We start from the raw sequence: 25,793 nt of genomic DNA, 5'->3' as shown, positions 1-25,793 counted from the left end.
AATCGTCATGAATATTCATTAGGTGGTGATGTCATATCCCCACTTTCCTTTTTCTTATGTTATTACATGAAATCATAATTGATTCATATTTTCATACATGTGTATGATGTGTCTTCATTATGAAGTAATAAGTTGCGGCAATAACTAATGCACTTCATCAGTTGTCAATCCAATTGTTAAAGTTCTTGGTAGAAAAATTTTGAATAAACCTAATTTCATATAATAAAATACAAAAGAAAAAGTGGGGATATGAGCCCACCTAATGAATATTCATAAAGACATGCTTAGAACTGTTTCACCGGAATAATGCTAATCTTTAAAATTCAATAACTTTGTTATTTGTTATCCAATTTCGATCAAATTTCAGCATTTTACTCTATTTATTGAGATATACGTAAATACATCCAGCCTGGACCATCCTTTTAATTGTTTGTGAAATGCCCCATTTTTCAAAAAAAAAAGTTTTATTCTACATGTTGCTCAGCTATAAGAGCCTGTTTTCTTCAACAGCTAGCCATACCTTAATTTCTGAGATTTTTCTGTATGAAAAAAATTTTGCATACAACTTGGGTCAATATCGATAGAAATTGTATTTTTTTATCCCAGAGGCAATTTTTCAGACCAAACTGTGCAGTCCATTCAATACTTCCAACTTGATAGATGAATCTTGCTGAAGTTGAACAGATTCTTGTTATCCAAAGGGATTCAACAAATGCAGACTTGACGGCTGTACTTGACAAATTATATCTATGGAAGAAATATACTGAAACTGAGATTTTCATGGCCTCACTAACACATATCAGCCATAGGGAATCAGACACTTCCAGTGTAATACGATTGTTACACTGTGTTTACACTACACCATGTACAAAAGATAGTACAGTTGAAAGAGGCCTATAAATTTTCTAGCTACGCCATGGTGAACTCATTGCAGCCTGGATAAGATGATACGCTATAGTCGACTGTGCAAACTCTTCACTATATGAAAGTGGTCGCATTGCATAGCACAAGTTTCCTGCCAACGGCTTGTATACAGAAGGGACCTGTGTGGTGGGTGATGAAACATATGACCCTGCAGCATTTGCTCCGATCTTAATATCTCCGAGGGTGAAGGGTTTGAGTTAGGATTGTAATAGAGTTTGTGGTTCAGAATAATGTAAAGATAAGGATTAAGGTTTGAGGTTTGAACCGGGGGGGGGGGGGGGGGGCGGGGCACTTAAATTGACGAGTTGATACCATGCCCGACCAAAAAAAAACCACGTAAAAACAATGTCTTTTTCAAGATAGGGCACGTTACGTACATGTACGTAATGTGATAAGGGTGTCAAAAACACAAAAATAATGAAAAAAGGGTATCTATTTCGCTAGGAAAGTTGCATGTTTAAGGTCAAATTTGAGGGGATGATAAAACAAAGTTAAAATGTTTTATAAAGGATGTCGGCTTTTTGCCTCAACACTACGTGTTTAGAGTCCAATTTGCATGAGGTGTGGAAGCTTAGTGGGGTCGTACTAAACCAAATGATGTGTAAAGGTAAAACCAACGACCGGAGGACCCGTGACAACAATAAAATATTCCTGTACTTGTTTAGGGGTTCATTTCAGGGAATACTTGGCAAGAGTATCACTTTGTCCCCAATACTTGTTAAGGGTAGGGATTCACACGCCAATACTTGTTAAGGGGTGCATTTTCAGAATATGGAAAATACATGTTTAGGGTGCTTTTCGAGACCCCATGGCTGCGCATGGTAACCAGTCGTCAATGGAAGTGGCCCCCCAGGGGGTTTGAATAGTTTTGGAGATCAGGTTTTCAGTCAGACCGCAGGTCCCTATGCTAATGAGCAAAAAGGCCAGATTCATCCAAATCACCTCGTGGCTGAATACTCCTCCTTGCAAAATCTCGTGATTCGTGAGATTTTCTTTCTCTAAGAATTTACCTGTTTTAACCTCAAGTTAAATGAAATATTATTGCACCATCAGATAGAGCAAAAGTTACTCTTTCATATTGGTCATTTATTTTGTATACAATATTTTGTTAAATAAGTAAATTTCTGGCCTGAAAATGTGCCTCAAAACTTAATTTTTTCCTGTTTTCTTTTGCAAATTGTGCAAAACTTTTTATTTTGAGCCTCAATGATATTTATAACACCATAAAGCTGAACTTCTGCACTTTCTCACAATGCCACTCTTGATATGCCGCACCTTTTAATCGGGTCAAGATCACACTTTTCCCACCAAGGTACAAGACAAGATTTCTGAAATTTTGTAATTGCATGAAATCCAGAGTTCTGATTGGCTGGATAAGGTTCACAGAACAACAGGCGCGGGGTATTTGAGGAGATTACCACATGGGAAGTGTGACCTTCCCACGAACCCAGGCACTGGAACCGTTGGAATTTGCCATTGTGTGGTCTCTTTGACCAATCAGAGTGCAGTATTCTTGTTTTCAAGCTGCTTTATGTACTTGGCAAATGAAAAGTGTGATCTTGACCCGATTAAAAACCAATTCTTATTTTGAAACCTATATCATTTCAAAGCATACATATTCAGCTTTATCATGATATCAAAATCATTTGGGCTAAAACAAAAATAAAGTGTGAAAATAGCAGCTTTTGTCAGGTGAAAATATTTATTTTGTAGCATATTTTAGATCAAAATTTTAACCTATATTACAAAATCTTTGAATAAATCCAAACACATGACCTAAAAGAATGATTCTTCTTCTTTACAATGGTACCAAAGTCATGAAATTTGATGCACAATTAGAGCAGCAATGATCGAATGAAAAGAGGTGTTTTGGTCCGCATCAAGCTCATTAAATATGCAAAACATCTCAAATCATGAATATCACTTGGATGAAAGAAGCCACTTTCTTGGGACCTGCAGTCTGACTGTTTTATGTTAGGTGTAACGTTGCAGATTTTCCATCAGAGCAATTGTCGCCAGAGCAAATGTCATGGAACCCACTTCTTGGTATAAGTTTCAATCAGGGTCTGTGCATGGAGACTATAGATACTCAGTGAGGCTGCATTAGATGTATTACTTTTGAGGGTGGAAGATCACGGGGCATCAAAATTTTGAGGCTTGGTCCATGATTGTATCATGCAAATCTAAATTAGTGATGTATTATTTAAAAGGGAAAAATTTACATGGGGGAGAGGTGCAATTAAGCACCTGAAATGCTCAAAAGAGCAATCGAAATCACCATTCATCGCACTGTTAAAGATCAAAATGTATAAGCCCAAAAAATAAAAAAAATTGCCTGTCATATACAGTGTTTTGAGAAGGGAAATCTTTTAAAAACTGGTGAAATCTGATTGTCCCCTGACTGCATAGAGATCAACAAACAAATTCAGAAATGACAACATTCTTGAATTCATATACGCAATAATGTAGATAAACATTTATTATACATTCATTTTGTCAAAAACTGGTCCAATGAATTCATATGAGAAAAGAGGATATTTGTCATATTATGGTAAAAATATCTCTTGAAGAGGGACATTTTCATTATATACTGATGTTGCCAAAATATGCATTACATTATTTCAACTGAACACAGCTAAATCATTTACCACAACTTGCAATGAGGGAATAAAAAAAGGAAATGTCAAAATAATCTTGTATTTTAACAAAAATATGTTGATTATACTCCAGTATTTGTAAAATCAAAGCTAAAAAATATAAATAATATGCATAGCAATAATAATAATATGCAACATTTATATAGCACTTAATACAAATGTTTTTAAGCGTTGCATACTATTTAGTACCCCAGCTTTAGCACAGCTACCCTGATCGGGAGTATCGAGCATTCAAGGAATTCCTTCATACCGGGTACCCATTTACGGAATAAGAGAGTGGCAAATGTAGATAAACGCCTTGCCAAAGAACGCTAGTTCTGCGGTGGGATTTGAACCCCGGACCTTGTGGTTCAAAGTCCGAAGACTTATCTAATGAGCCACAACATGTCTACAATGAAGAATACATTTTAGCATTTTCATCCACAAAATAATGGATATGACCTACCTATGAAAGGTATGAAATGAATAAAATTAATGCAATTATGAATGCAAAGCTTCCAACCAGCACAAGAACATTACAGTATTTTAAAAAGTCGAAAGAGTGGTATTTTGGTGAGGAAATCAGTATTTTCAAAGAGATACCATAGGACAACACAAAAAACTGAAACTTTGGAAATCAGTATTTTGCATGATACCATTAGAGTTTTTCTCATTCTTTCAGTACAAAGTACTGAAAATCAGTAATAATCGGCAGATTTATACTGTATATGCATGCACATTTTTTCTCATTCTTTCAGTACAAATTATTGAAAATCAGTGATAATCGACAGATTTATAATGTATATGCATGCACATTTAACAGTACAGCAAAACTGTAAAAAAAATATAGTTGACATTGTGGCCAAATCTTGCACACAAAAAAAATGAATTCAAATCAAACTCAAATTGTAATTGATCTATAATTTCCTATATTTCCATTACATTATTTCAGATCACTCACATTTTTAGTTTGATTTGAATACATATCACGACTCTTTGTAACATGGGGCCAAGAAAGTGACATTTCCAAACAAAAATCTACCACAGCAGCATCTGTGATTAAGTATTGTACCTGTACAACGGTGTCTATAGTATTCATTGATTGATTAATTAACAATACATGACAAAGTCAGTAAAACCTGTTAGGGAAGCACTTCAATGATGACAAAGATACCTTGGTGAGATAGCTCTATGGTGAGATACAAGGATTTCAGTAACAAATGATCTGTAGAAAATTTGTTTCATGAAATTCTCCTATGAACATGCCTAGTGATGATTTTTCCTAGAAGATATTATACAGTTGTGCTCAAAAGTTAGTGAACCCCCACCACAAAATGCATGCCTTCATACCGAGTGTTGAATGTAGACAACAACACTACAATGTTGGGCGAGCCAAGACAAACAAACTACATGGGATGTAATATTATTTGATCACCTGACTACGCAATTAAATTTCTAAAACATAGCAGAAATCGAACACTTTGAATATGTTCATTTTCTGGGGGGTTCACGAACTTTTGAGCACCACTAAATATACACTGTATATATAAAGATGCCAAATATTAGACTTATTTGGACCCCTCAAAGAGTTATTGGTTATGTGTGAGACGTTACACAATTAATAAACTCTTTAAACAGTTGCTCTCATCCAATCAAAGTGCATGATTTCAATAGCTCATAACACAAGCTGTTTTTAATTGAGGCCACATGCTCTCACATGTATGAAAGCACTTGACCTATAATATGTAAATACAAAAATATATAAAACTCTTCTTTTTCATTTCTGATAAAGAGGAGATTACAGCTTCAATGAGCTGCCCCTTGTTAAATACATTCAAATCATCCAGTAAAGAAAGCATTATAGTGGCATCAGAGATGATATAATCTTGTGCTTGGCACAGTTAATCAGCTCAATCTGCACTCCAATCATAAGGAAGGGTTCTACCTCTTAAAGCAAAATAAGAAGCTCACAAGCAAGAGATAAAACTGTGTTCCCAAGCTGAAAGTCTTGCTGATACAATATTTTTAATGTTATTTCCAAATGCAAATCAATAGAAAAATAGTAATTGTCATCTTATACAATATAATATAAAATTTCAATTTGTAAATGCTTGTAACCGCAGTCTCGCTTACAATTTTGATGTAATAATATTCAGGCTTGTTAGGGGAAGCAAAGAAGCTACGTAATGGTAGGCATCAAGTTTGATTATTCCCAAAGCAATAATCATCAATTCAGCATTGTATTTTGTACCCCTGTAAAACAAAATTCAATGGGCATACAACTTTAACTGTTAGTTTCCTTTTTGGAGAGGAACTTCCAACATTCATTCGTATGCAATGATCAATGTTTTAGACATGCATGTGCATAAAATCTTCTTGCCATCCAGCTTTCCGAGCATGAAAACTAGCGTGCACAACGGTGTCAATGGATTGTCAACGAGTTGTAAACTCTCCATACATGGCAGCACCATCTTGGTCAGATGTTTGGATGTAAACGCAGAATATACTTGGAAAAATCGTCTGCTTCTCTTGTATTGCCACGGCGATAGGCTCAGCTAGACGTTCTCTCAGTATCTTGATACTTTCATGGCGGTTTTTACCTAGGACACAAACAAAATGAAATTGATTTTAATTATCATAATAGGCAAAATCAAAGGCACAAGTTATTTTCATCAATTTGATAATTAACCCTAAAAGGGGGGGGGAGATTCCCTCCCCCCTCTACATTTTTCAAGATAGTTCTGCCGCACAAAATTGTTCAACCGCTCCGCTCGCTGACTTTTTACTTTCAAATCTCGCATAACTCAAGAGACCAAATTTGCAATGCCCAGGTATGAGGTTACGAAATTACACAACATTATGTAAGTGCATGTCAGACCCAAAACTGCTCATAAACGTGAATTAATGTACAAATCCAATGCAAATTGTGAATTTAGCCAAAATTCATAAATGTATCATTATTTCTACTTATACTGATTAAACTTTATTAATTTTGTCTTGTTTATGATCAGAATTAAGTCTGCAACAATTTACATCATAATAACAATAAAAAACAGTCGAAAACATAGAAATACATAAGTTAAACAAGTGGAATGCCTCTGGCCGTCTCACCTGCATCACGCAGTTCAATATAGCAGCAGTGCTGACTTTGAATACTACTCTAACTCGCACAAGATGTTCAGTGATACATGGTTACTCTTATGTCCACTTTTTATGAACTAGACCAATAAACTAACAGAGATATGATGGTTATTCAACAGATACACCCAATTCGGCTAAAGTTCATTGACCTTTGACCTTGGTCATGTGACCTGAAATGCGCACAGGATGTTCAGTGATACTTGATTACATTAATGTCCAAGTTTAACGAACTAGACCAATAAACTTTCAAAGTTATGATGGTAATTCAACAGATACCCCCAATTCGGCCAAAGTTCATTGACCCTAAATGACCTTTGACCTTGATCATGTGACCTGAAACTCGAACAGGATGTTCAGTGATACTTGATTACTCTTATGTACAAGTTTCATGAATCAGAGCCATAAACTTTCAAAGTTATGATGGTAATTCAACAGATACACCCAATTCGGCCAAAGTTCATTGACCTTTGACCTTGGTCATGTGACCTGAAACGCGCACAGGATGTTCAGTGATACTTGATTACTCTAATGTCCAAGTTTAACGAACTAGACCAATAAAATTTCAAAGTTATGATGGTAATTCAACAGATACCCCCGATTCGGCCAAAGTTCATTGACCCTAAATGACCTTTGACCTTAATCATGTGACCTGAAACTTGCACAAAATTTTCAGTGGTGCTTGATTACTATTATGTCTAAGTTTCATGAATCAGATCCATAAACTTTCAAAGTTATGATGGGAATTCAACAGATATCCCCAATTCGGCCAAAGTTCATTGACCCTAAATGACCTTTGACCTTGGTCATGTGACGTGAAACTCATGCAGGATGTTCAGTGATACTTGATTAACCTTGATTAATGTCCAAGTTTCATGAGCTAGGTCCATATATTTTCTAAGTTATGATGACGTTTCAAAAACTTAACCTCAGGTTAAGATTTCGATGTTGAATCCTCCAACATGGTCTAAGTTCATTGACCCTAAATGACCTTTGACCTTGGTCATGTGACATGAAACTCTAATAGGATGTTCAGTAATACTTGATTAATCTTATGGCCAAGTTTTATTAACTAGGTCCATAAACTTTCTAAGTTATGACGTCATTTCAAAAACTTAACCTCAGGTTGATTTGATGTTGACGCCGCCGCCGTCGCCGTCGGAAAAGCGGCGCCTATAGTCTCACTTTGCTTCGCAGGTGAGGCAAAAAAACCAATGAAATACAAAAGAAAAAAATTTGATTACCAAAGTGTTTTTGAAGTACATTTGATCGGGATCCTACAAAAAGTCTGTGAATAAAAAATCAGCATATCTAAGGGAGGGGGCGGAATCCCCCCCCATGGGAGGGGTCCAAATTTTTAGAGTTAAAGCACCAAATTAATTGCTTACACCTGATAAAAAATATTATTGCCTAATATGCAGAGATGCCAACCTCTTGACACAAAAAATCAGACTGAATATCCTCAAAAATCATATTTTTTAGTGAAAAATCAGATTTTCACAAAAACTCAATGACCAGTGCAAGCCTTGAATTAAGCAGCTGCAGGCCGGGGGCAATTTAAAAAAAAATTGCCTCCGGCTCGCGAGCGTTTTACAGGAACCGGGGGGCAATTTTCTGGAACAAGGGGCAATTAAAAAAAAAAAGAATATAACTGTGAACCGCCCTCCAAATTTGTTTATAGTAAGCGCAACTCCTGCAATTTTCAATTAGTACAGAAATAGCATGCTAAGTAATAGGCTTATTCAAACAACTACGAAATCAGATTTAAATGTTTAAGTGTGTTTTGACACCCTCACTCCACATCCCCTTTACATGGGCTTATATTTACTTTTCATCTTTAATGAACCACAAACAATGAACCCCCCCCAAAAAAAAATCTGAATAAATGAATAAAATAAACATATAAAAAAGAGAGAATTCAGATCAAATAATAAATTTACAAAAAAAAAATTAAGGTTTTTTTTCATGGTTAGAATCACGGGTGTGGGTGAGTGTTTGTGTATGATTGTGACTGTGAGGTGCACTTGGATTGCATATAAATTATGTTAAAGAAATGAAGAAATTAAATCAATATCTAACTCAGTCTATTCAAATTCCAGCACATAGCCACAGCCCACAGGCTACATGTAAATTTTTAAATGTACATGTATTGTAGGTTCATGTACCTTAAGTTTTTCACAAGTTATTTGAAAACGAAGATCTTCACAGAAAATGCCTTTCATTCTGGGAGAGTCTAAATTCTGTAACAAGTGGAATGCCTCTGGCCGTCTCACCTGCATCACGCGGTTCAATATAGCAGCAGTGCTGACTTTGAATACTACTCTAACTCGCACAAGATGTTCAGTGATACATGGTTACTCTTTTGTCCACTTTTTATGAACTAGACCAATAAACTTACAGAGATATGATGGTTATTCAACAAAAAAACCCAACATGGCCAAAGTTCATTGACCTTACATGACCTTTGCCCTTAATCGTGTGACCTGAAACTCGCACAGGATGTTCAGTGATACTTGATTACTCTTATGTACAAGTTTCATGAATCAGATCCATAAACTTTCAAAGTTATGATGGTAATTCAACAGATACACCCAATTCGGCCAAAGTTCATTGACCTTTGACCTTGGTCATGTGACCTGAAACGCGCACAGGATGTTCAGAGATACTTGATTACTCTAATGTCCAAGTTTAATGAACTAGACCAATAAACTTTCAAAGTTATGATGGTAATTCAACAGATACCCCTGATTCGGCCAAAGTTCATTGACCCTAAATGACCTTTGACCTTAATCATGAGACCTGAAACTTGCACAAAATGTTCAGTGATGCTTGATTACTATTATGTCCAAGTTTCATGAATCACATCCAAAAACTTTCAAAGTTATGATGGGAATTCAACAGATATCCCCAATTCGGCCAAAGTTCATTGACCCTAAATGACCTTTGACCTTGGTCATGTGACATGAAACTCTAATAGGATGTTCAGTAATACTTGATTAACCTTATGGCCAAGTTTTATTAACTAGGTCCATATACTTTCTAAGTTATGACGTCATTTCAAAAACTTAACCTCAGGTTAAGATTTGATGTTGACGCCGCCGCCGCCGCCGTCGGAAAAGCGGCCCCTATGGTCTCACTCTGCTTCGCAGGTGAGACAAAATGTATTCATTAATAACTTAAATATTCATCACAATGAAGAAATCATGAAGTTTTTTTAGTTTTCAAAAATTAACATGAAATCTAAACTCAATCTGAAACAGAAAATCGCCATCACTTAGGCCATTACTGATAGAATTCTCACCCAGAGCTCTGGCAGAGAATATGAGCTCAAACTGGCTAGCTAACAGCATCCAAGTACCACACTCGCGTGCACGACGTCCTTCTATTTTTTTTTTTTTTTTAGATGGAGCCTTCTTTGATGATTTATTGTCTGATATTTACCCCTCACCAAGAAAGAAATTAAAAAGCTATAATTCAGAACTATTGACTTTGGATTAATAAGGCTCCGATTTGACAAGCAAAGTCGGCGACTGGGAGGATACAAGACTCGCATATCCTGTGTTGTGAACGGGGATTTATCTCCTGTGCAATTCAAATTACTATATCACAGAATTGTGATAGCCTGACTGGAAATGTGTGCATCAGAAATTGCACATGGTGAAGTTGGGAAAAACTGCCGCTATTGGAAGCACGCGCGTACATGTATTACAGGAAAAAAAAGACGGACGTAGCTCACTTTTTATGGTACTGAAAAAAACACGCACTTGGCAATTTGAAACTGTGCTTATCGTAAATTGAAAGTTACTTGATTTTGGCTTTTCAGATATTTGAATTACATGTATGATATGGCTTCACTGCTCACTCACGGGCGGGCGCATACATACACAACACATGGGACAAAAACAGGACTATGACAGAAAGCCGGGAAATCGTATTTTTGATGGCCAAAATCGTACTGTCGTATTTTACTTGTTTTATCGTACTAAATACGATAAAATCGTACTGGTTGGCATCTCTGAATATGGTGAACAAGCCTCTTCATTAAAGAATAATGACATTTTTGAATGACAAAGAGAATTGATTTTTAAAACGAAAATCACAAAAACTGGTTAAAAATGCTCACCATGTGAGAATATTTTTCAGGAAATAATGATTTCATGAAAAAAGGGCAAATAGAAGCAATTTAAAAAAAGAAAATGAGTAATATTGGTTAAAATACTCACCACATGAGGGAGGGACTCCGAGTTGCCATAGATTACTCTCCAGGAGAGGTTTCATCCACGGTAGGTCTGTCATCACCTTGAACTTCTCATCTTCTGTCAAGTTAAAAGAAGAGGAAAATCACAGATAAACTCTGGTATTGGTAACAACAGAATATACATGTCAATTTTGAATTGAACAAAACTTACAAAGAATTATTATAACTATGAATAAATGATAACTACCAAACAATTTTGAGGAAAACATATCATCACAGAGTTATGAGCAAATGAAGATCAGAAAAAATTACTGAAAATGCCATCCGTTTATAGTGTGGTCCCACGTGCTGTTTCCTGTGTTGGCTACACCAGGAGAAGCACAGGGTAATGAAGTGAATATAATCAAGCCTGAATTATTTCAATTGAACTTTAATGTTCTATGTATGGATTCTGGCATATGATAAACACTTTAAATTTGCTTCTAAACACTTCCTATTGAAAGTAGATTTCTACACCAGAACTCGACCTGAGCTATAAAATGGGATAAATATACGCTGCAGCTGTTAGCACATATAGTCTTGCTCTGCTATGCAGGCGACAAAATAAGCAGAAATGGAGCAAAAAGCTGAAATTACGATCAGTCAGAAAAGGCAAACAGCGGATTTTTGCTAAATAGCAGATATTTCACAGGCCTGATGTATGTGAAGGCTCTACTCTCAAGAGCTAATGCACTTTTTAGGCATTTTCAATTTGAGAAATCATTTTGCTCCTTTTTCCATACAACAGTAGTGTCTCACACCTTTATAGAAATTAAATTATTAGTTGGCTTTCCATAGCTGAGTATAACAAGAATCTTTCACAACTCTATATACTATTTCATCTGGGTCCCATCTCATAAACAGCTGCAATTGATCAAATCAATTTTAACTATGGCAAGCCATCGATGTTATAACTATTCACATAGGTGCAAAAGGTGTTGTACTGTCCTGTAAACAAAACAGAGCACCGTAACCACTACACTCAATTACAGCATTGCTGGCTTTCCATAGTTAAAAATTGACTAGATCGACCACATCTCTAAGAGCCCTTAGTATCTTACCAAACACCATGAGATCTGGAGCAACTCCCTCCTCATTGTCGCCACAGAGAGCACTGCGAAAAGCTTGTTTTATATTTCGTTCAAATAACAGAGTCCTGTTCACACACAAAAAAAAATTGAATGAAACATGGTGCGTTTTACATACCGGTAATTGAATTTACCCTCATATATTGGGGAGGGGTTACAAAACAAGTCTGAGAAAATGCACACATGATCTTTCCGACTAATGCAGTGATGCATGATATACCACATGCAACTGGGAATTCAAATATGATTTTTTAGTGACATTCAATCTTTGCAACACTCCCCCCCCCTACTTAAAGTATTCTATCAAAGATTCTTCAGTTATCAAATGAACTAATCAATTAGAAATATACATCTATGATCTTTGACCCTGCTAATCAAATACACATTATTTCATTCTTATTGGTGTACAGAGTTGGGTATAGTTTTTCATTATTTTTTTATGTATTTCATTCATTAAACTTTGTTTCACATTCACTCAAATCATAGGCAAGAGCAAAAATGATCAAGCACCTATGCATTTCAAGTTGAAAACACAAGTCACAGGGAAGCTGTGAGCCATTTTTCATCTAAAGAACCTGTATAAAATGCATACTTTTATGAAAGTCCCTTGCCCAAGTGTCACTAATTTGCTATCAAAAGGTAAACAAGATTTGAGAAAAGGTCATGAAAGTTTTGTTCTGACTCTATTGAAAGTAATATAAACTTGTTCACTGAATAACTTTAGGGACAATGTTAACCCATTGGAGACCAAATGATTTTGCTGTAACACATTTTAGCCTGTATATACATGGGCTCAGTGTCCAATGGATTAAAGAATAAGCTGATAGGTCATCAATGAACCTATTAGGGTCCACTGATAACTAGCATACCCACCTATAGACTTCAGTGTATGGTTTGACTTACTGATTGAGACAAGAGAAGATGTTTGCCCAGTCCCATATTGCTGAGCTGTGGTGAGCCTGAGGTGGAGTCGTATGATCCATTATGAGTAAGGCGTTGTGATTCAAGCTGCTCACTTTATTCTCAAAAGCACCCGTGATCTCATCAATTGCCGTCTGTATTCAAAATGACCAAGGTACCAAAAGAACATAAGCATATACACGGTTTCAGCATACAAACTAGTGTAGTTTAAAGTACATTCACTTGTCTAATTGGTTGAGGCTGCCGGCATAAATGCACCAATGACTGCTGTCGAGTGTAGTGAAAATATGAAGCAGGGAAAATAATTATATGGGGATTATAGGGAGATTCTGCCAATGAAATGATCAAAAGAGCCATAGAAAATACAAAAAGAGCCCCTCCCCCCCCAAAAAAAACCCCAGCCCAGTCCTTTTAGGTGGTGCCTCTGTGCAAAACCTACAGAATAGATCCAGGGGGTGTTTCATGAAAAGTCAGCACTGACTAAATTATCCATTCTGTTGCATTGCCCTTCCTTTCTGGACAGATGCACATGGTGGCATAACAATGTTCTTTTGGCTATTTAGAGAATGATGAAAGAGCTTTTACAAGCAACTCCAATCTTTATTCAGACCTAACTTATTCTGGGGGCACCATCCCTCCCCGATATCCTTGTTACAAGCCAACAGTGGCGGACCGTGACCCGGAGGAGACAAAGCATTGGGGGGGGGCACAGCATTGTTCACAGACAATGCAGTGCCCCCCCAATGCTTTGTCTCGTCCGGGTCACGGTCCGCTACTGCAAGCCAATGACCTGACATGGTCGCAGCTTGTGAGGATACAAGAACATGCTTTTGGTAGAGCTTACAGTTCCTTTGAGACTTATGTTCAAGACGCACATGAAAAAAAAGTGTGAAAGCTACAAATGATTGTTATCAGACTCTAATGAAACCGATTACTGAGAATAAAGCAAGACGTAAGTCATTGATTAGCAGGGGCCGCGGAACAGTTTTCAAAGTGTGGGGGCTGAGCCAAAAGTGGGGGGGGGGGGCTGACCATGCAAAAAATCACAATCATAAGGTCATTTTTACATTTTTGTACACGGTTTTGGAAAAAGTGGAGGGGCTGAAGCCCCCCCCCCTTTCCACGGCCCCTGATTAGGATGTGTAATTGTGGCCAAGAAATTTGATAAACGTTACAAGTTCACATGCCCTTTTATTATCTTTTCTTTTAATACAGTAAGAAGGACTAACATTGGGATAAAGAACAGTCTTATGATAAAATATCAATTTTTATCAATATTCAACTCATCTGGTATTTTGCTCTGAAAGCCAATATCCACACTACGTTTCACAGTATAAACTGAATTACTGAATCTGTTTCTGCCCTCTTTCCTCCCTTCCTTTAATGTATAATATTACGTTGTTATTATTGTGTATATTTGTACCATAACGGATGTACTGAATGCTCCATTGTCGATGTCATGTTTGATGTACTTATGCTCATGTAAGCAAGTCCCAATTAAAACTGATTCTTTTAATGTTAATGCAAATTTACTTCAGATTTATTGTATGATTGCTTTTTGTTTGCAATAACTGTGTTATGTCTTCGTAATTTCACTTTTTAAGTACATTCCAATCTGCCTTGAACCAGTATAGGTTCATCATTCGTCTACTGCTTCTCTCTGAAATAAAGAAATGATTACAATCAAAGTGTGCCCTACAAAAAAGCAACCTTGTTCTAAAAATATCAAAATTTAAGGCCTCTTGACCAAAGAGCTATGCATAGACATTCAAGTTATAACACTAACTTGAACTCCATCGAAAAAAAACAACACTATTTTGGAACTATGCCAACCAATGGTAATTTGCATGGAATCCTTAAATTTTATTACCTTTGGATGTCACAGTATTAAAACAGGCCCGCTTTCAATATAGCTTTATCAGCATTTTTCATGACCATTTACTCTTTCCAAGCCAGTGTTTTTGTTTTTAATCCCGACTTACACGTGACATAGGTCGAAATCTGACGACTCTGCCAGTCCTTGCACAACTTAACATGAGTTCATCCATGGTGGGTCCATATTCCATCTTTGGACATTGTTCGAACTGCACTTTACTCAGCCTACTAGCCCTGTTAGACAGACTCGGCTTCTTGAAGATTGGCAGATGGTGACCTAGTGGTAACAAGCAGAACACAGATGATAGCATAACTACTGCTCTATTAACCTTGACTTTTATACCTCGCTTTACTGCGTGCATCTCTGTATCAGCTAGTGCGCAGCAGAGTGAATGCTACTAAATATTTTGCTGTGTGGTAGGTCGCATTAGGCTTTGTATTGCTGCTTTTCGCTATAACAGCAATATGCAGCTAAAAACGCAGATGTAGCCTAGTCTGCAGTGCAAACCCTTCACTTGAATTAAGGGGTCTGAATATGCAACCTACAATGACTTATGTACTGCAGGCCCTCTCATTCAGGTTGAAACAGCAAGTTTTTAACGCACTATTCTCTGGTGAAGACCCACTTGCTGATCAAAGTTTCAATCAGGGTCTGTGCCTGCAGACTACACGTGACCAAGGCTTAAAAGGGCTCCTGTCCACCCTCCTCCATCTCTTCCTCCGGGAACAGGAGAAATGTGTCAGGAAAAGTTGTATTCAGAGACCTATGCTTTTTAGTTACCAAGTCACTCGAATGGAAATCATATGGGTAGTTATCCGGATATCTCACTACGATACTTTGAATTATAGCCAAAAGAGAAATATAGGTTGGCATTCAAAGATGCACAATAAATCTGATTACCATGTGGTATCTGTCATGATGGTCTTTTAAATAATGTGTGCAAGAATAAGGAACTATGTTCCTTCCTTCATTGTTCAGGTTCCTTGTAACATTTTGTATGGGTAAAATATCTTCTCCATCTTTTCTTTGGGTGACCTGTTTTTTTTATAACCTCTACTTAGTCATTGTGTTCTATTGTATACTTTATTAAATTTGAGGGAATAAGTAGGGGAAGGCAGGGTAAGTTGTGACACTTTTTGATTTTTGCATGTTAGAATTGATATGATTAATAATCTTGTAGAAATAAGTTCCTTGCCTTAAAATTTAATTCTTCTGAAATATTTTTCGCCTATATATAACTTTCTACCCCCACACTGAAAGTCATTGTCACCTTTGAAAAAAAGAGATGTCAAATGGCTCAACTTGCCCCATCTGTGGGGTAAGTTTGAGCCACCTTCTGGGGTAAGTTGAGCCACAAAAACTATGTACAAAATGTATGGGGGAAGAACCAGCATGTCAGTTTTAAATTTAAAGTCTTTTCACTTGCTAATTCTCTATAAATACTAACATCCTCTAAAAGGAAATGAACAGTCATGTAAATTTGCTCCTTTCAGCCTGCATATCGATGGATTTTAAGGTTTTTTTTTTTTTTAAATACATTACTATAAGAATAACATGTACCATGGCTCAACTTGCCCCATGTTATATGTCTCAACTTACCCCAGTCTGAACTTAATGTGATAATTTCGTATCCACACATTTCTTATGCATCCATCATGTAAAAGACTATGACAAGATTGAAGATCCATACCTGGACTAACAATGTTATTATGTCTTTACTATATTTAAAGACGTGTGTGTGTGTAAAGCACTTATCTATTTCACACTCTTTTTTACTTTTTTGGCTGAAATTCATATTTTTCCCTCTAAAAAAGAACTTTTTGTTTCAAAGTTGAAAACAATGTGGTGGGGTTAGGGGTTATGCTATGGGTCATCAATACATGACACCACCACAATGCCTTAATCATTCATTATCGGCCTGGAGCTGGTGGCTCAACTTGCCCCTATGCTCAACTTACCCCGCCTTCCCCTATACTTTGATGGATATAGCCAATTTATGAATTTAATCAATTGTATTTGGTAGATAACTCACCTTGGATGTGCATCAGATTTGGACACTCCTCTACTTCAATATGTGAGATTCCACAATCATTGAAAGTGGCAGAGATTAAAGAGTCTGAGGCACATCTGAAAACCAAGACTGGGTCTGCCTCCATGACAGGGTCACTAGTACTGGTGGCTTGGTCACACATCATTGGGGTTGAATCTAGAGGGGATGACTGAGCGTCCTTGTGCACTTGGACACCAACGCTGTTACATGGACCATCAATGGCAGAAACAAATTTATCACGCATGGATGGAAGAGACGAGAATTCGTCATCCTCATCATCATCGTTGCTTAGGTCCTGCATCATTGTTCCATGGATGGGGCACGATCCAGCCATTGACATAGCTGATGTGGAAGCATCTCGGAAATTCTTCTTTGGCGTGGTTCTCTCAAGGTTTGCATGGGATTCTGTAGGTTGGTCGATTTCATTTCTATTGTTATCTCTTGATACTAGTTCCCTGGACCCTATTTCAACTTGGTATGTGGAACGAGTTAGAGATGTAGAAGAATCTTTTTTATTATGCAACCTTGAGTGGATGCTTTCTTCTGAGTCATCCGATGTCCGATGCGCTTCCATAGAAGTTGATGCCTGTCCAGAGTTTCTTAATGATATTGCATTTGATGAGGATGATGCTAATTGTTGATTGTGAGGTAGATCTTCAGATGTGTTCCTGTTTGGTGGGGTGATGTCACTAGGGCCTGCCAAGTGATCATCAGGTATTCCAAATAGGTCTATGGCTGGCTGTATCTGGTGGGATTGTCTTTCTGGCTCTTCCAATTGGACTTGTTCGATATTCTGCTGAGGACCATCTTGTATCTGTCTGTTATGACCCCTATCTGCATTGCCCTGCTGCTGCCTAGGTGCTTCTTGATTGATAGGTGCCACATCTGGTACCGGGACTTCAGCCTCGTTCTGGTGCTGTGGAGGACGCTGAGCCCCAGGATTCTGCATAGCAACAAGAGCTGATGAAACACCGATACCTGTTCCTGCACTTAGACCCACCCTAGAGCATCCCTTGGGTGGATTTGGGAACATACGCTCAAGGTATATGTCCTCCAGGTTCGGGAGCCACTCTATAAAATGAGAAAGGGACTGGTAGTCGTTGAGTTGGATCCTATGACAATGGCGTAGATGAAGAGATGTCAGTTGTGACCAACAGGTATCAACAGGCTCTGAAAAGCAATACACACAGAAACGTGAGAAAAAAATGAAATGATGGCTAGAATCACCAGATAGGCAAGATATTCATGTGCATGCATAACACTAAGGTCAAAACAGTGACAAAGGGAGAGAGATAGGCAAAGAACAAGAGAGATTCAAGAGATGAGGAAAGAGAAAGAAAAAGAGGGGACAGGATATAAAGTGAGAGCAAGAGAGAAGGGACAGACAAGTGACAGTACACAAGAGCAAGAGAACAAGGGAGTGCACAATTGAACAAAGAGAGTGAAAAATAGCAAGGGGCAGATGACAGGAGAGTGTGCATAAGAACAACAGAGAGAGACACACACACACACTAGAGACAAAGGAACAAATAAGAGGAGAGAGGGCATGAGAACAAGATAGTTAGACAGATGGTACAGATCAGACCATCTTTTTTTTTTTTTGGGGGGGGGGCTACTTTTCAAAACCTACTGTCCAAACTTGCAACACTGGATAGGCTTTAACACTGCAGAGAATGGAGATTTTCCATGGCACTTTTTCATTTCATTTTCCAGGGCTGTTTTGAGCATTTCAGGGGTAATATCACCCGTGTATTTTTCCCCTGGTACATACGAGAAGAGAGAGTGCATGCAAGACAGAAAGAGAAAGAGAGAGACTTACCAACATCCAGCCATGTCCTTGGATACCTGAGATGAGGGCAGTTATAGACAGTGAGAGAGGTGAGATTTGGCAAGACCTGTCCCATGGCTTTCATGCCCATATCAGTCATTACAGCAGGGTTTTCGTTGATCTCCACAAGACCTTTGCTTATTAACTCCGCTGAAGTGTACTTCCCTGAAACAAGAAATCCCATACAGCCCATGATTCATAAAGGCTTGATAAAAACAGGGCAACAAAATCTGGCATCAAAGCTAAAAAACATATATATCTAAAGTCAACTGGATACAAGGCAAAAACAATGTCGCAGACTGAAGACGCTGCATGAGACCCTTTTTTTTCTGTCATTACATTCTCTTAATTGGCAAACACTATGACAAAAAATTACTCTTATCAAATATGGTGAACTACTGTTAACGAAGGTGTCAAGTGGGCACAAACCACATGGAATGTGTAGCTGGCTGACAAGAGAGCTAGGAGAAAGACAAGTGGCTTGCAACTTTTACTCATGTCAGCATGTCACAGCGCTAGGTCTACACAGCGCACTATCACGATTTGAGTACCGGTACTTTTGTAAAAATGCGTCCTGTAATCTACAAAGTGTATAAAGGTCTAAACTTTCTTATTTTGCACATTGCAAGAGCTTGTTAGTAGACTAATCATGACGTCACCATCCACTCAACTACCTCAGATCAGACACCGGTATGAAGGGACTCTTTCTCGGCAACCCAGGCGTGGTGATGTCGGCAACCTAAACTTGATAGGCTAAATCACCAGTCACCATATTACATGTATTTCCAAGATACATAATTAGCAATTTTACTATAATTGGGGTATTATCATTTATTCCAACTTATCTCATTATCAAGTTTAATTCTTTCCCAACCCTGGGAGTAAGAGAAATAAAATTGTTGTCAATTCAAGAAATTAAAACAGGGAATTAATTACCATAATGACCTTATAGAAGTTGAAAGTGATTTGGGTTAAGGTCCTGATAGCACAGGCTTTTCTTACCCGAGTTTGACCAAGGATCCACATAGCCCAAATGAAGATGCTTCAGATTAAGGAACTTGCACTCGATTGCTCTGAATGCCAAGAAGAGACTGTCTCGGGTAAGGCATGGCTGTATACTGAGACTCTCAAGGGTCTTGTCAGCAGCAAGGAGAAGGTGACCAAGATCCTGCTCAGTACAGTTCTTGCATCCGCTGATGATGATGGTTTTCAGATTGCGAAAACCATGGTATTGCTCCTACAGGGACAGTGAAAGGAAGTGAGGTTTATAGTTTTTACAGTAAATTGTGAAAACCATGTTAATGCTCCTAAAAGTACTAAAGCGGGGATAATGTTAATGTTAAAGAGGGGATAATGATAATATTGTAATGCTCCTACAAGGACAGAGGGAAAGGATGCTACATGTATGATGGCAATCTATATTAAAGCTTATCCAACATAGCACATATAGGCAGTAGTTTGTGTAAAGTAGCCCCCTGAAATAAAAAAAATAAAAAAATTAGCCTGGTGAATCTCTTAAAAGAGTGAGGGGAAGAAAATGGATGTGTGGTATGAAAGAGGAAGGTGTTGAAAACTTGAAATAAATAGTTACAACAAATTTTACTGTCATATATGTGTCAATAAACCACAACTGAGAATGGGAACATCAATCCAATTAAATTCTGATTAATTTTGGTTTAAAAAACATATAAGAATTTAAAAATGTTTTTTAAACAGTGGACAGGACGAATACATGTAGTTCAACATACATGTGTAATAAGCATAGAAAGTACATTAATGGAAAAAAGGTTATTAAGCCTCACCCCTGCTGATTCTTCAACTGTATGCTGTATCAGTCCTCCTAGGAATGGTACACGAACCAATTCCAACCTTTCGAGATTTAGGCAGCGAGCCAAGTTGTCAATGAGAGCCACATACTTGAGAGCATTCAGAGGCCCAAAGCAGTTTCTCATCACAAAAGTTCTAAGTGCTGGACAAACGAAGTTCTGGAAAGGCTGAGAGCTGGTGAGTTCTACCCATTCCAAGATGATCTCCTGCACATGGGGTGTTTGTGGCAATTCTGGAAGTGTCACTCCTGTCAAGTGGAGTTTCCTGATGTGGTAGTCAGGAATTAGAGTAAAGTACGGCCGACAGTCAGCTTCAAATGAACTCCCTCTGTTTGAGAAATCCCCTAAATCTAGCTCTGGCATCTCCTCCACGAGTGCATCTGCCAAGTCTAGACTAGATATCTCAACCTGACGCAGGTGGCTGCATTTCTTCAACTCCTTGACCATACCCTGCATCATCTGATCCGACCTATTCAGATGCCGATGAAGTCCTTCCATTTCAGGATAGATGTGCAGTCCCCGGATGACTTCCACCTTCGGACATCGCTTCAGAAGCTTTGTGAAAGAGGATAAGCAAAATCCCCTTGGAATATATCCATACCATTTGTGTTCTGTTAAGTCAAACTCTTTCACTACATTGAGGTAAGAAAGCACAGCCAGCTGGAAGTGATGGTTCAACCTTTCGCATGAGATGACAGTCCTAATGGGTAGATAACAAAAGATTTTTTCTAGCAGTTCTAGAGAGAGTTGGCTGATGAAGTCTTCTTTTAAGATATTCTCTGTCTGAAGATCCTCATCCTCCAGGGAGATGGAATCATCTCCTCTACTCATCCTTGTTTTCATTCGTTTATGAACACTCTTGGACTTTGCCTTCGGCATCTTTGCTTGTGGTCTCCACGAGGTCCAGTTTTCACAACCAATTCCTGTTTTGAAAACAAAAATAACAGAAAATTAAGTCCAATACATTGAAATCAAATTGCTGGGGGGGGGGGGTGGCGGAAGGGGAGTCAAATGTATTGTTGTACACATGCATGACCAAACTGTTTCCCAACACCCCTAAACAAGTTTTTCTGAGTGCAAAATAACCCCTAATCAAGTTCTTCGCAGGTTTCATTTACATATGTTGGCCCCTAAATAAGTTGTCGTGTGGACATGCAGAGGTGACAAAATTCACAACTGTTTTCCTGTTTCCCAGGGTTGTTGCTTTACAATAAAAAAAACCTGGACACTTTTCAGAAAAAAACATGTTTTTTGGCCACACATGCGTACAGTACAGCAATGCATTTGACTGCATGCCCCCCCCCAGATTTTAACCGTCGTTTCTGCAAATTCTGAGAATGTCTAGAACTCTAGATCTAAGTACAGTTACATGTACATATGCTTTTCACATTGCATTTCCTTAAAGGGGAATCCAGCCTTGGCCATAAAATGTTGTGTTGGGAAGGAGAAAAATAAATTAAACAGAATGGTGAAAGTTTGAAAGAAATTGGACAAGCAATAAGACAGTTATAGCTGCTTTAAAATTGAGATCACTAATGCTATGTAGATTTCAAATTGGCAACTGGGCAAGTAAATTATGACAAGGGGCAAGGACAACTTTCCCATAGGGGCAATTCCACAGGTTGGTCCAAATCATGTAACGTGAGTAACCGACGCATTCCAAAGATTTGCCAGGAGCATAATAGAATTTCCCAAGTTTTGTTTTTATACAAAGGATAGTCAGACTGTGTACTTTGTTGTGATAAGGAGATGTTTAGTTCCTATCAATAATAATGGAGTTACAGCTCCAAGTATGCGTCAAGGTGTCTCCAAATGTAACGCGAGTAACCGTGGAATAGCCCAAAGGCCATGTACTTTATATCAGGGATTTGTGGTTTTCTCCTAAGTTCCCGTTCCCCTGGGGCAGTAATCTAAATATAACCCATGTAGTATATTGTTTTATGTCCTCATGAAAGAAAAATATAATTTGAAATAAAACTTTTGGGAAAAATTACATTTTAGCCATAATATGTATTGGAGTACATGGAAGAGTAGTCCTTTCCTTACATCACTATGACATCCCATATGCGGCCAATTTGAAATCTCCATGGGTATAGTGATTACCAATATTTACAACTTTTAAAAATTCATATCTTTCTTTTTGTTTGTCCAATATTGTTCAAACTTTCACCTATCAGCTTGTCTGATTTTTCTTTTCCTTATAAAAACAAGTTTTTATTTGGGTTGGATTCCCCTTTAACCCCATACCTTCCTTAACCCTAGTCCTGAGGACTCCATGTTTTTTTCAATATTTTGACATATATCTCTTCATCATCACTTAACTTCAATATGTGATTTAAAATAATAAATCATTTATAATCACATATTAAATTTAATTATTTACGAAATAATAATTTATATTCACAAATTGTTCTTCAAAACGGTATCGCTAACCGGATTTACGTCATAACGAAGCGGTTCAAGAGTCAGGCCTAGTGTCTTTGCTTTGTTGATGACAAACAGATCGAGGGATCTACAAGAGATCAGTCTGGTAAGAAACCATAGGCGGCGGAAGCGGGGGGGACGTGTCCCCCCCCTAAATTTTTTTTTTTTTTTTTTTTTTTGCTTGTCAATTTATTTTCCTACGTCCCCCCTAAAATTTTTGGGGTGAGAACCTTTTTTTTTTTTTGCTTGTCAAAAATTTTTTGGTTGTCCCCTCCTAAAATTTTTTGCTTCCGCTGCCAATGTAAGAAACGTCTAATTTTTACCATTTATAGTGAAATAATTCTTATCCCTTTACATGCATTAGGCACCTGAAGGTTCATAGATAAATAAAATTCGACCCTACAAACTGATTTCACCCTTTATGGATTAGGGAAATCCATCTTTGTGTACGTGTCTCTTGCTGGGGGTTCAAGACTCCATGATGAAGAAATATATGTCAAAATATTTTTAAAAACATCACATGTGGAGTTCTGAAGACTACCTTAATCCCATATTTTTTTTTTTTTTGGATTCACATCGTCTTTCTTAACCCCATACTATCTCCTTAGCCGGGGTTAATGCCTTGACCCCGGACTATCCCACATCTCATGAATATTGATCATTTTACCATACAGAGCTATTTTGACTTCTGTCATGTCTGTGATTGGCTACTGCTTAGCCCAAATTTTTCTTAGCCCAGTTTCGTTTGATCGTTTCACACTGCATCTCTTAGCAATGCAATTGTGGTGCTAGTACCACAATAAACTGGCTAACCCACTCATTCAATGAACAAGGTTATAAATAATATAACCTTGCTCTCAGTTATATCTCCATGTGTGGCAAAATAAGGGTGGCAATGTTTGGCTTATTTTCTCTTTTTCTTTGGGGCAAATGCTTGATTTTTTTTACACTGACAGTTTCCATTACACCTATTATTCATATAACTTGGTTCTTATTTAAATTTGATTCTTTAAATCATTTTTTTCTTAATTAAAAATAGAGATAAAAAAATGAAAATTTTCTTGCCATATTACTTTCCACCAATAGAGGGCGTACCCAAAAATATGCCAAAAGTTCAAGTTTTTGAGCGCTCTGGTGAATACAAAAATTATTCCCAAGTTACTAATGAAAAATAAATTGCAACTGTATGGAAATTAGTAATTTTGGTCACAAAAGTGATATTTTAATGATTTTTTAAAGTGTGTGCCCTGTACAACTTTGGCATATCATAGTCCTACCTGTAGGTGGTAGCAGTGAACAAGTGGGCTAACCCTGCTTTTTGCAGGGCCAAATAGTAGTACCATACTACGTTTTTACCGTGCTAGCCCACTTTGCTAAAACGTAGTGTGAAAACGAAGTGGGCTCAACTTAACCCCGGGAAATTGGTGGGGCTAAGGCCCCCCTTAGCTTAGCCCGGCCCTACCAATTTCCCGGGGTGAAGGGAATAAAGTAGTGTGAAAAGCATATTATTAGTTTAACAATTTCTAACCGTGCTAAGCTAACATTTTCTTTCGTACAGTAGAGGCACACTGCCAATATGGGAAACAATCTCCCACATTGGATACATGCTTTGCAAAACTTAAGAACAAAAGAAACACCAACATGGCAACAGAAGCATAATTTTTTCCACCCAAAATTTTGTCTCATGCTCACCGAGGTCAGGAGCCCATTTGTTTTGTGTGAGGACAACAAAAATCCTTATCAAAACAAAAGCAGACGATGGTGAAAAGCCAAAGGGGTTATTTTTCATGAGGAATCTGCTTAGCGTTTAGGCCTATATTTTATTTGCCGCCAAGTCAATCGGATCCTTTTTGTAGCAAATGTAAACAAAAAAGGAAATTGGTCTCCCAAACTGGAGTGGAGACTGTCTCTGAAATTGGATACCGGTAGGCGGTACCCAAATTCTTTACGAAAGTCTCTGATATTGGACCTCTCTCTGCTCAACTTAGTCTCATGTCATGGGAGACAGTCTCCCATATTGGCCATGCGCCCATTGGCGGCGGAAGCCAAAAATTTTAGGAGGGGACAACCCAAGAAAAAAATTTGACAAGCAAAAAAAAAATATTACTGGTTTTTATACCGTACCGTATTTGGTGGATACAACGTAGTTAAGCAGAATGACCAATACACAAAGAAGCTTTTGGTCTATAGATGCTGTAAGATTGATATCCTCCAATTTTCGAAACTGTGGAAGGGTTGGGCCAGCAGCCTGTAAGTGTAACAATCATGCACTTCCCAAATCACAGACACAAATGAAAATCACCATACCAAGCTCAGCTCAGTCAGTGACAGTGCGAGTATTTTTCTGCATGCAGCATGTGCAGCCACTGAAAAATTCGTTCCTTGCTTGGCCTTTGAACATGCTAAAAAATAGGCATCCCTAGCTAGAAATAGCTACCGGTATACAGAAATATCCGGTAGGTATATGGCCATTTTCTGACAGGAAAATATACGGGAAACAAACAAAGCAGTCTACAGTAGTGCAGTGTCAATTATGAAGCAGCTCACAACATGGCGCATGCATGCCGCACGATTTGCGCTCGATCGAGGGTTAGCTTGCGCTTGCGAGCTAGCGCTAGCGCTTAGCCTAGCCTGCTACTTGTGCTAGCGCTGGCGCGCCTAGGCCCTATCGCCATATCCATGCCTGCATGCCCTGCGCTGCCGGCCGGCCGGGCGCGCCGCGCCGGGATATACGGTATGCAACGGGTCGGCCAGAGCATGCACGAGCTGTATACATCAGCCGAGACGGGGCAAGCGGAGCTGAGGAGCGAAAAACAGCACAAAAAAAATCGAGGACTTCAAACTA

General features: G+C 38.1%; 1 protein-coding gene across 1 annotated transcript; it reads right to left on the bottom strand.

The window, feature by feature from the left end:
- Window positions 1-5,257: 5,257 nt before the first annotated feature.
- LOC121428645 (F-box only protein 38-like) lies at window positions 5,258-25,790 on the bottom strand. The gene is made up of 10 exons (XM_041625414.1): window positions 25,073-25,790; window positions 20,501-21,447; window positions 19,701-19,935; window positions 18,690-18,863; window positions 16,853-18,040; window positions 14,927-15,096; window positions 12,927-13,078; window positions 11,997-12,091; window positions 10,922-11,014; window positions 5,258-6,160 (listed from the first exon to the last, which is right to left on the bottom strand). The coding sequence occupies exons 2-10, from the start codon at window positions 21,401-21,403 to the stop codon at window positions 5,994-5,996; spliced, it is 3,177 nt and encodes a 1,058-aa protein (XP_041481348.1). The 5' UTR covers window positions 21,404-21,447; window positions 25,073-25,790; the 3' UTR covers window positions 5,258-5,993.
- Window positions 25,791-25,793: the final 3 nt, after the last annotated feature.

The sequence above is a fragment of the Lytechinus variegatus genome, chromosome 15, assembly GCF_018143015.1.
Source record: "Lytechinus variegatus isolate NC3 chromosome 15, Lvar_3.0, whole genome shotgun sequence".
In the NCBI taxonomy this organism is placed as follows: domain Eukaryota; kingdom Metazoa; phylum Echinodermata; class Echinoidea; order Temnopleuroida; family Toxopneustidae; genus Lytechinus; species Lytechinus variegatus.
The sequence above is the reverse complement of the archived record's forward strand: the minus strand, read 5'-3'. Positions and strand labels throughout refer to the sequence as shown.